The sequence below is a fragment of the Apis dorsata genome, unplaced genomic scaffold, assembly GCF_000469605.1.
Source record: "Apis dorsata unplaced genomic scaffold, Apis dorsata 1.3 scaffold_34, whole genome shotgun sequence".
Taxonomy (NCBI): domain Eukaryota; kingdom Metazoa; phylum Arthropoda; class Insecta; order Hymenoptera; family Apidae; genus Apis; species Apis dorsata.
This window is the reverse complement of record NW_006263336.1, coordinates 80,429-92,096: the sequence shown is the minus strand read 5'-3', so window position 1 is coordinate 92,096 and position 11,668 is coordinate 80,429. Positions and strand designations below refer to the sequence as shown.

General features: G+C 39.7%; 1 protein-coding gene across 1 annotated transcript in view; it reads right to left on the bottom strand.

The window, feature by feature from the left end:
- Positions 1-11,161, bottom strand: part of LOC102671922 — a 47,941-nt gene extending 36,780 nt beyond the window's left edge. The window contains 4 exon segments of the mRNA XM_031512077.1: positions 10,041-10,210; positions 10,212-10,350; positions 10,440-10,553; positions 10,556-11,161. Coding sequence (XP_031367937.1) covers positions 10,041-10,210; positions 10,212-10,350; positions 10,440-10,553; positions 10,556-10,661 — 529 coding nt within the window. The 5' untranslated portion in view covers positions 10,662-11,161.
- Positions 11,162-11,668: the final 507 nt, after the last annotated feature.

Genomic DNA, 11,668 nt, shown 5'->3' with positions numbered 1-11,668 from the left:
TTTAAAAAAAAAAAAAAAAAAAAAAAAGAAAGAAAAAAATTTGAAAGGCATTTGATTATTTTCAACGAAGCTGAATAATTTTCAAAAAGAAAAAGAAAAAAAAGATACTCGAAAGACGCGATAATTTTCATCGCGTTTGAAACAAAAACTCGGAAGATTTCCGCCGTCTCCAATTTTTACCTAAATCGAAAACCGTGTCAGTCAGCTAAGTGCTTGTCTAAATAGCATAACTCTCTGGGAAGCAGAACAAAGGCTTGCCTCCGCGAGCAACTAATTTTCAAGGAATCCGCCGAGTGGAATCAGAGTCCTTTGACGATCATAAGAGTAGACTCGTAATTAAACGCAATGCAAATCTTCCCCTAAACGTTTCCCCGCCGTCTTAACGACCGCCAAGAACCTCTTCGAGGAACAGGAGGAGGACGACGACGACGACGACGAGGAACGAGGAAAACGAGAAGAGTGGTCGATGACAATTACAGTTGGCCCAATTTTTTTAAATCCACTGGAGCGGTGGATCTCTCTTCGATCGATCGATCGATCGAGCAAGAGGGATTAATGCGATTGTCGATAAATAAGAACACTTCCTTATTCGTTCTTTGGTTCTTGTACGAGGGAGGAAGGTTCATCTTGTACAGGGGGGAAGGGACATCGTTAATCGAAGATTGGATAATTAACTCCGCCGCCCACCTCGTCGTCGAACGATCAAACAAGATTCTTTGATTTAAGATATGTTGTTCAACGGTTGATTAAATATCGTCGAGAGGTATTTGTAATTGAATAGATGTGTTTTCGAATTACGTTTACCTGGAATAAATAAAGTTTGCAATTAGTTCGAGATTAAACATGTATTCCTTTTTTGCATTATATGCCAATCAGACGAGCACAAAGGAATTGGGAATAAATCGAATAGCTTCGAAGGTTTATTTACGAGAAAAAAATTGTAAATAGTTTAAAAATAGATATTCGTTTTATCCTCACGTAAATGTAATTTTAAAGTTTCGAAACGAATGATTTACTTCCGATTACAGGATAAATAATTTTAGGGATCTATAAAGTAGGGATCCTCCCTGCAGAATAATCTAGAAATACCAATTTGATCCACTATCACGATGTCACGGATGCAAATTTAATCAATGACAAACGATAATCCCCGAGGATTTATTATATTACCATTTATCGTCAAAATTGTTCATAACCGTAACGTTGTATGGCAAACAATATTAATAGACGATAATCTTACGATGCTTCGTTCGAAAGTTAATCGAATCTCGTAAAAAAAAAAAATAAAAAATAAAAAAATAAAAAACCCTATAAAGAACGACTCAACGATTGAAATCAATTCAATCAATTAAAAAATCAAATTAACTAAAAAAAGAAAATTTCGAATCTTTCCGATTTTCGATGCTCCACAATCCGATTGTCATAGGCCAAAGAGGCGAACCGATTTAATTGACTCGCCGACCGATTCGTCGCCGATTGAATCTTAATCACGGCCGTCTTCTTGATGGAAACCGACAGATTTATAAATAGTCCATCTGCGTTTTCACGTTACACAGGGCGAATTTAAAGAAGGCGGTCGCCTTTAATACGCATCAGGTTAATTGGATCGGTTGGCTTGGATTTTATATTCCGGTAAACGAGAGGGATTCACGCGGAAACGAGCGGAAAAACGGCCGATTTCGGATCGATCTCGATCGGGTGCTCGTCTCGCATCGAATCGAAACCCATACCCGTTTCGATATTTTACGATGCAGATTATATATAACGGCGATTTTATGTAAATTTTTATCGTAAAATCGACAAATTTTCGTTACTTGGACTTCAAAGTGTTTATACATTTTTCCACTATATCGAATTTTCTATCTATATACTTATTGTATAATATTTATTTGTTTGAGAAAGGAGGAAGGGATGAAATTTAAAAACTATTCCAATCTAAAAATCTTTCCACCGATTTGGTTCCTTATAAATGGATTATATGGTTAAAAGAATCGAAAAATTCCCAGGAGGAAATAAATTTCATAAGAAGGGATGAAATCGAGGATGAGAATCGAAAAGTGTATATACCGTTATTAAAATTATTTCCACCAGAGACATCTATCTTCTATATTCCTGTAACATTAAATTATACTTTTACACAACTTCCAAAAAGATTTGAAGATCGATACCTTCGAATCCCTTCGAATCTCTGCAAGTTTTAAATAAATTCCATCTCCGCCCCCCAAAATACTTCGATATTCTATCATTCCAGAGATTTTTTCCTGGGAAAATTAAATATAACATAAAACCCCCGAATACTCGCTGAGGGAGAAGAGAGGGGGGGAGGCAAGGGAAAGCAGATTTGTAGAAGCTGATCGATCGTCGCGACACAGGCGGACGGTTAAAACGTTGGACGAGTCCGGTTTAATGATTCATAAAGCTTTGATCACGTTAATTGCGCACGATCGAATGGGCCGGAAGCCGTTTACGTGACGTTAGGCGTTTTCGACGTTGAAAATTAATTCGGCGGGGAGGGTTTCGATCGCGCACAACCGGAATACATTTAATTATTAATTCGTCGGCGCGTGTTGACGGTCGCGCCGATACGTAGATAATTAATATAATAATTAATAGAGGCGAAACATGTTACAAATTTAGCGAATCGCATAATCGGATGATGAACGCGTTGTCTACGATTGTTTTTCCCACGCGCGCGACTATTCCGTTCTATTTCGAATGAAAATTTCGTATCGACTTTTTGATTCGAAGAAATGGAATACAGGAGTGAAAAAAATGAGTGGAAACGAATATTTTTTACGTTAATTTTTATGCTTATTAATCGATAATTTGTGTATATATATAATCTGTAAATATTATAGAAACAAGAGACGATAATTTTAGGTTAGGATTAATTTTTAAGATTACTAGCTCTAACCTCTAAGCTCTAAATCGTTCTAATTTACTTCTAATCCAACTCAAAGACTCGAGACTGAAAAGACTCTAGCAAGTATTTAACTCTCATAAAAGGATACGTCTCATAAAAATGTAACATTTGAACAAATCTTCTTAAAAATAATCAACAATGCTGAGAGAAATATTCGTCGCGGAAAGAGTTAAACGATTGAAAGAAAAATTCGTGTGGGAAATGAGGAATACATGGAATGAAAGAAGAACCGTGCGAGATTCTCAAGCCTCTCTCAAGGTGGAGGGTGAACAACGCGAGTTCGGATCGACGCCTATGAGAGCCGACATCGACTGGTATTTAGTCAGAGAGGTGGACAAGAACCGAGCTCATTCACGACTGTGTGACGAGGAGGTTTGAGGCCGCGGAGAACACAGAGGAGACACGACTTTGTACTAGTTTTTCCAGGCCGACCCTCCACTAGCTGCCATTATTATGTGTTCTCGGTACGGGTAATTAGCCTGGGCGCAGCAGGCATATACCGGGTGTCCGTGGAGCACCAGGAAATCACCGCGATTTCCACGCTTCCTTTTTTTTCTCTCTTCTTCTTTTTTTCTTCTTCTTTTTTTCGTTGTCGTTGTACGTACGTTCGTTGCACGCCAGACACCGCTGTAATGACACCGGTTACCTCTGTGGAATTTTCACAGCTCATTTCGTTTCGAAGAGGGGAGGGGAATGCAAGATCGTTTGGGGATCGTGATGATTCGTCATCCTGATGAAATTTTCGATCCCGATATTTTGTAATTTGAGCAGCGTCGTTCGAGAAACGTCGGCCTTGATTTGTTGATTCGATGCACCGTGTAATCGATATCTGTTATTATCGATGATTTCGAATTCTGACATAAAAGAAATTAATAGATCCCGAATTAAGAGACGATACGAGGTCTCTTAAAAAAAGGGTATAATAGATATCCTTAAATTAATTAATTCGTAAAAAATCTATTTTACAATCTCGATTTAAAATCATTTCAATTTCAAACGAACCGACACCACCTCCGTGCCACTACCCGTTTCCTCCTCTACGATTCCAATTAATAGCGCCTCGTTTCAATTGCAAAGCTCCAAAGATTCGATTCCGGTTAGACGGGTTAACAACGAAACGGCCGCGATGGAACGTGGCCAAAAGCTGGCAAGATGACAGGCAGTGTTCGGCCTAGTGTTCGATTAAAATTTAATCTGGCATGAATGAGCCGTGGAAAGGCCGAAGCCGGCGGCTTTCGATTCAATATTTGCGTCATACAGGCCGCGAAACCGGCCCCGGCTATTTTTCTTTCTCGTGAAAATGGACAATTTCCATTCCACCGATCCCGGATGTTGGGTGACGGCCGCCAACCGATCGAGAAAAGTGAAAAGGGACTCCTTTCAAATTGTTAATTATCGTTGAGAACCAGTTCAAAAGTTGGAGTTATTAATTGGAACACGCTCGAACGGGACCAAGGACGCCATTATTCTTTCTTTCTTTTTTCTTTTTTTCTTTCCTCTCCGCAGTCTTATTCCGACTGTTTTCGTTCAAACGAATTGGCGCGAGTCATTTCGTATTATTATCTTGGCTCGCGTCAGCGATGTTATTTGGAGCGAAAAATTGTCGGATAAGCGTTCAGCCTCGAAAAGGGGTGCGTATTATCGATACGTATCGTTAAACGTTTGCGATAAGAAGAGGGATAAACGATACGCGAAAGTCGAACTTGCAAAGGATTACTTATTGGGACCAATATTCTTTCATTGCTTTTGAAAATAATATTCATTTTCGTCTCTATTCCTCCATCAAAAAATCCTCCAAAAAGGATTCTTTCGAGTCAAAAATCTCCTCTACTTAATTAACTCTCCTTCCTCGACAATCGTTTTTCTTACTCATCGATTATTTAACTTAATCTTGATCCATACGTTTCCATCCAAGGATCCCTTTTCTTATCTCCTTAAGTACTCGCCGATTATTTAACTTAATTTTAATCCATATGTTTCCACAAGATTGTTTTAGAGAGGGGAAACTGACCAAGGATCCCTTTTCTTATCAAATACTTGTCGATTATTTAACTTAATTTTAATCCATACATTTCCACAGGATTGTTCTAAGAAGAGGAAACTGACCAAGGATCCCTTTTCTTATCTCCTCAAATACTACAAATTATTTAACTTAATCTCAATCCATACATTTCCACAGGATTGTTCTAGAGAAGAGAAACTGACCAAGGATCCTTTTTTTTAATCTCCTCAAATGCTACAAATTATTTAACTTAATCTCAATCCATACATTTCCACAGGATTCTAGAGAGGGAAAACTGACCCCTAAGAAAAGGATCCCTTTTCTTATCAAATACTTGTCGATTATTTAACTTAATCTTAATCCATACATTTCCACAGGATTGTTCTAGAGAGGGGAAACTGACCAAGGATCCCTTTTCTTATCTCCTCAAATACTCGATTATTTAACTTAATCTTAATCCATACATTTCCACAGGATTGTTCTAGGAGGGGGGGAACTGGCCAAGGATCCCCTTTTTATTCGAGGTTAAGCAGAAAAACCGGGTCAAGGGGATTCTGAACGAAAAAGGGTTCGGTTCGTATTATATGCTTTGTCTTGTGCGACACGGATTGCAAGAAACGGCGGTCGTCTGGCTGCATTAGCGCCACAAGTGCCCTCTATCGAGGAACCGTGACAAGGAGAAGAGTACGTTAATTAAGATGGAAAGCTCGTTTTCGACGCCAGCTGGCCAACTCGAAAATTCTCTTCACCTAAGGGCTAAGAACGATGGCGTTCGAACGTTATCTTATAGAGAGTAGTTAGTAGATTTTATGCATGCTTAAATGCTTTTTTTGGTGAGTCGATCTGCATTTTGAAGGGTGAGTTTCTTTTTCAGCTTTTGACTTTTCTCGACTTCGAGAGGATTTTTCCCCCTTTTATGGGGGTGGTTGTAAATTGTAATCTTTCGTCAAGTAAGGAACAAATGGTGGAGGAAGAAGGTTTGAATATTCCTGCTATTTCTGAGAGAAGTTTACTTTGTCTCTGAATTCTACTGTTTGTCTTGTAGTGGGTTGATATATATCTTTTAAGGGGATTGAACTGATTTAACCTTCTGTAGGGAAATCGAGTCTTTAATTGAATAGAATAAAACGTTTATTTTTGAATCTCTTTGAAGCGAATTTTTATTTCACTTTTATTTTATTATTTTATTATTTTATTTTCTTTAATTCGAAAAAATATTTTTAAATGATCGAATCGAGGGAGGGGGAGGAACATCGAGGGTGAAGAAAACGTTTAATCGAATGTCCCTTTTTAAAAATATACATTTGCATAATAAACATTTACAATGAAAAAATTTCAAATCTTTTTTGAATAGTTCATAGCAGAGGAATTAGATTTGTCTATATTAGAGAATATTGAAAGAAAAGGGACGAAGTTGAACTATGAATGGATAACTATGAATGAATGAATCAAAACTAGACTAACCAGACAAAAAAAAACAAGAAAAGAAAAGAAAAGAAAAGAAATTTCAAAAGTTTCAAACAGTTTTCCGATTTGATTCTCGCGAGAAAGATTGACTTTTCTACGTATACGGTTGCTCAACGGTTGGAAACTTGTAAATTTCCAAAGTGTGAAGAGAATTTTAATACGACTTCTTTTAAAGTCAAACCTGTCGGAAACGTTGCAAGAACTATGAGAAGTAAATGGGGCATACGAATCGGTGGAAAGAGAAGGAGGAGGAGGAGGAGAGAAGGGTGGATCGTCGCAGAAGCTGGAAGATCGATGGAGAAAACGGAGATGAGCACGTGCCACGATACACGACCTCTCTAATTATCCCGAATGTCGACATAATTTATCTCACGGTGTCCCTTCCATTAAAACTTCTTGGGCTTGCAGAAAAGGAAGTTAAAAGAAGTAGATGGAAAAACTGCTGAACCCGGTGAAAAAGATTTTACGTTTAGATATCGATTTTAATTTTAAAATGATCGAGGCAAATTTCTACCATACCCCATACTTCGATTTTCTTAATCAATTTGATTCAAAGAAATTGTTTCACGCGAGTATCGATCACCTAAAAAATATCCATAAACAAAGACTATTGCATCTATTCCATCTGATAGATCGAATCGAAATATCTCCTCCGCTAATCCCTTCCCCCCTCCTCCTACAAGAAGAACTTTATCTCGTGAAATCAATCAGCCATTCCTTCGCCACGAATCCACCTTAAAAACTAACCGGTGTGAAACATCCGGCGGAATCTTCTCGGATCGCGGAAATATATCTCGCGGGAGCCAGATGTTTGGGCTGCATACGCCATCTCCAATAAACCGGAATAGGTTCCATATCGGTGGACCAGCCGCGTATCCGCCATTTGGCGTTGAATCGGTCTGGAAAGTGGAAAGAAGGCTATCCTGCTACAGTTTTCCAAGAAATGATATATAGACCCTGGCCTGGCTTGGACGTAGCATGTAAGATTCATTCGCCATCGAATTCGATCGAATAGTCGAGGGAGAAAAAGAGAGAAGGAAAGAGAGAGAGAGATAATTGGACGGAAAAACGTGGCGTGGAATCTCGCGAAAGATCGAGTGGAGCCTGATGGATTTCGGTGCATGACATTCGGGTGATGTTTAAAAAAGAAAGGAAAAAAAAAATATCTACGATTCTGATGGAGGACTTCTTTGATTCTCGTTTGAAAAGAGGAGGATTTCTCTTTGAATCAATTAATCGGTGGTGATTGATCGTATTCTCAATTTTTTTCCTTCCTCGAAGAAAAGTTGGTTTTTTTAAATTTCGATGGATGTACAACGGTTGTGATTCTGGTGAAAATTAATTCCGGATGTTTCTTGCAGATTGCTATACTCGCGATGGCACACATAGATCGAGAGGACAATGGAACGGAAGAGATCGAGATGTCGAACCGATATGAAAACGTGTGATCTTCTTCTATATCGTCGTATATATTTTTCTCTCTATTGTCCACCTTCCTCGAAAGAATGAAGGAATGCCAAAAAATCGATTCCTTGATCTTGAAAAATCTCTTCCAACGATCCAACAATGTATATTAAAAACTCATCGTTGAAGCTTCTCGAGTTGCTCGATTAACAATGATCCATCGATCGATTTTCAATTGATTATTAAACATCGAACAAAACATTCAAACAACAATCCCTTATCTTTCGATTAAAATCGAAAAGTTTCCCCGAGAACATAACGCATTCCTCGAGACAATCCAACACGAAAAGTCGAAAGTCAAACAATCAATCGATTTCCAACAACCCATAACTTGACCTGACGATAATTTACAAAATTCCATTCATTGTTCCTCCGTTTTATACATATATATTCCTCCATTTACACGAGCCCGCCCCTCGAGCCTGCCTTGAAATATTATTTCTCGCCGCGAAGAAGTTTGAAACGAGCGAGGCCGCGAGTTAGACTCGGTCCCGAGACAATAATTCCGGAAGGGGGACAAACGTGCAGGGCGAGATACAGCTAAAGTTCTTAGGGCATTCACGTATAAGGCGGCCGTATAACGCCGAAAGCGTGCGGTCTGCTCGTAAGGTAACGTAAACTCCTTTCGGCTGGACCCAGTGCAAACTACTTCTTGGTCGTTCGCGATGCTTAACTGCACGCGGTGTCCTCTGTTCGATCGTTATTGGAGGCGAAAGTTCGAGGAGGTAGTGTGTACACACGAGGAGAAAGAAAGATGCGTCGATTCGCATCTGTTATTGGACGATTTGAATAAATTTCCATTAATTAATAATAATCGATTGGTTGTTGGAACAGGGAAAATGGATTAAATTTTACTTATGGATATATAATTATTGATAACATTGAAATTTTATTGCGCTCGAATGTTGCAGAAAGTTAAACGTATTATATCGTGTCGAGATGCGAATTATTGATAATGTTGAAAACTTTACGGATGTTAAATAATTTATACGTGAATGAAAAAATATAGAAATGAAATTCTTTGTAGATAATCGGTTGAATTAATTGAATTAGAAGTAAGTATCTTCTTAATTCGATTAATATAGATATCATTAAATGAGAGATACATTAAATAAAAAAAGAAAAAAGACTTCCTGATATTGCCTTTGCTTATCTTCAAAAAATTTGAAAAACAACGGACTTGAAGCAAATTATCTGCGCGTTAAAAACTTCCTCCTCCTCCTCGTTCAAAAGGAACACGTTCGAGTCGAAAGTGGGACAAAAAATATTAGGCTTGAATCTCGAGATACAATCTCGAACATCATTATCGAAGTAGGCGAGGAACAAACTGCTCTGCTCAAAAGCGTATCTTTCTCTGCCGCACAAAGCGACTTCCGTTCGCCAGATTAGATATCCAACGCTTGGACCACCCTGCCGGTCAGGTAGTAGGCACTCGAAACGGGCCACGTTTCCATGCGAAAAAGGAAAAGAAAAAAGAATTCGAACACGATCGATCACGACGCATGATCGATCGATCGTTCCGCGAACGGTTAACGTAATCGTGCCGGTACGTTAACCCTGATCCGGTGGAATTGCGCAATAGACGATCCACGGATCGAACAATGCCGCGTTTCGAATGCTCCCACGACGACGACGACGCGCGTGTGTACGTGTGCGCGTGTACGCGTGCTTTCGTTTCTGACATCTGTCGATGATACCGATCATCGAACTTTCTTCTTCGAAAGAATCGATCGATATAACGCCGCGAACAATGGCATCGCGTCTCTTTGTTTCTCATTTCCTTTTTTTCCTTTCTTTCTTTTTTTCATCGCGGCTTGATCGCCAACGATAAACCGTAATGAAGGAGGAAGTATTACTTCCCTCGTTACAGATCCGCCGCGTTTTAATTAATCCTTCGAAACGCGATAAAGAATTCGCAAGTATGAAATATGTTACGTATATATATGCTCTTGGCACGTTGAGAAAAAATGTTTTCGAGACGATTGAGCAATTCACTTTGATCGGAGTATTAAATCATAGATTAAAGTTTGGCGATAAAATTTTTGAATATAATTCTTAAACTCGAAATTATTAAAGAAATTGACGTTTCCATTGGATTGGAAGATCGATCGATTGTATGTTGCGAGGCGGATAATGGAAATTTGTTGGGGAGGGAAAAAAAGAAGAAGAAAGAAAACCACTCACCAGGTTTGATCTGTTGAGGCTTGGCCCTGGTCCACGAGATCTCGACGAGCAGGAGGACAGCGAGGATTCCTCCCAGGCTGCCCAGAATCATCCTGTTCTTGCTGCCGGCCGACATCCACCCGCGAAGATAGATTTTCTGAATGATCACGACACCACGATTCCCTCGGTCGTCGATCGAGAAAAAAGAGGAAGCACGTTATTGACGTCGGCCTCGACTTCACCTGTGTGGCCGTGTACGTTACCACGTCGAGGACGAGGACGAGGTAAACGTGGAACTCGAAGCAGGGAACTGTGGCCTCCGTTAGAATGGCTACGAGACCAAGCGAGGATCGAGTGAGTGAGGATGGACTGACAGACGTGCGGGCGTACGCACGAGTCAATGAAGTGAGTGGTACTCACCCGTAGGAGCCCTCACCTTACCCAACCCAGACCTCGTCCCCTCGCCTCCTCTCCCTTTTACCTTGGCTCCCTTCTTTCCTCTTCTTCTTCTTCTTCTTCTTCTTCTTCTTCTTCCTCTTCTTCTTCTTCCTCCACTTCGCGATACCCGTTTCCTTTGCTCCGGCAGACTCCTCTCTTCCTCGTCCGCTGAACGATTCGCCGTTCCATTTCTTCTTTTCTCATCTCATCTCCGCCTCCTTGACCCTCTTCCTTCCTCCATCCGCTCTCTGCTCCACACGCATTTTTTTTTCTTCCTTTCCACTCTTCGCGTGCATACTATTTTCCGCGAGATTGGAATGTCAATTTTCTCGTTTCTTGCACGCCTTATACATTCCTTATTTATCTTCTTCGTTCGACTACGTTAGCGCCCAACCACCGACTTCCTCGCGCCTTCTTCTCCACCTTTCTTACCGCATTTCATTTTACCCGATCGCTTAGCGTATGTTTAAACGCTCGTTCTTCTTCTTCTTCCTTCCTGCCTTACTGTCGGTAAGCGTATGATTTTCTCCACGTGGTTCGTAAAGAAGTTGTTTCAGATCGATCTTGTACTTGTATTATTCACGATTCTATTCACGATTGGATTAAATCAGATCGTCGAAACATGTGAGGGAAATATGTGACTTTTGGTTGGATTGAATTTGAATGAAGCAATATTTGAAAAATGAAAGTAATCGAGCAGTATGACAAAGTGGCGTTATCGTGACGTTCAATGTGTATTATCGTTGACTCACTCAATTAATTTAAACTTCTAATAAAGCATTTCCTTCTTATTATTTGTAAAACACGTCAATTTATATTGTTAAAATTTTTCTTCTGATGAATCTCAATATTTTTTCCTTTGATTGTTTTATTATTTCAAATTTATTTAAATATTTGTTTAAAATAAAAGAATATTGCTAAGCAAAAATTATCTAGATTTACTCTGTCTCTCCATTCTCCAATTTTCTTCATCGATAAGCAAGCATCGTTGCCGAATTTATTCCTTCTCTCCCGGATATGATGCACTTGCTCACCTCTCGGGCCACTACCTCCTTTTGTTCACCTCCGAACCTTTTCTTTTTCTTATCATCCTACGTTCGTTTCCTCCTCGTCCAGCGGACGCTTAAACGCACTCTGCCCTCCTCGGTATGGCCAGCCTCCTCCGCCTCTCACTGCGGTATCCTCTTCCTGCTTTTCGTTTTTCTTCTCCC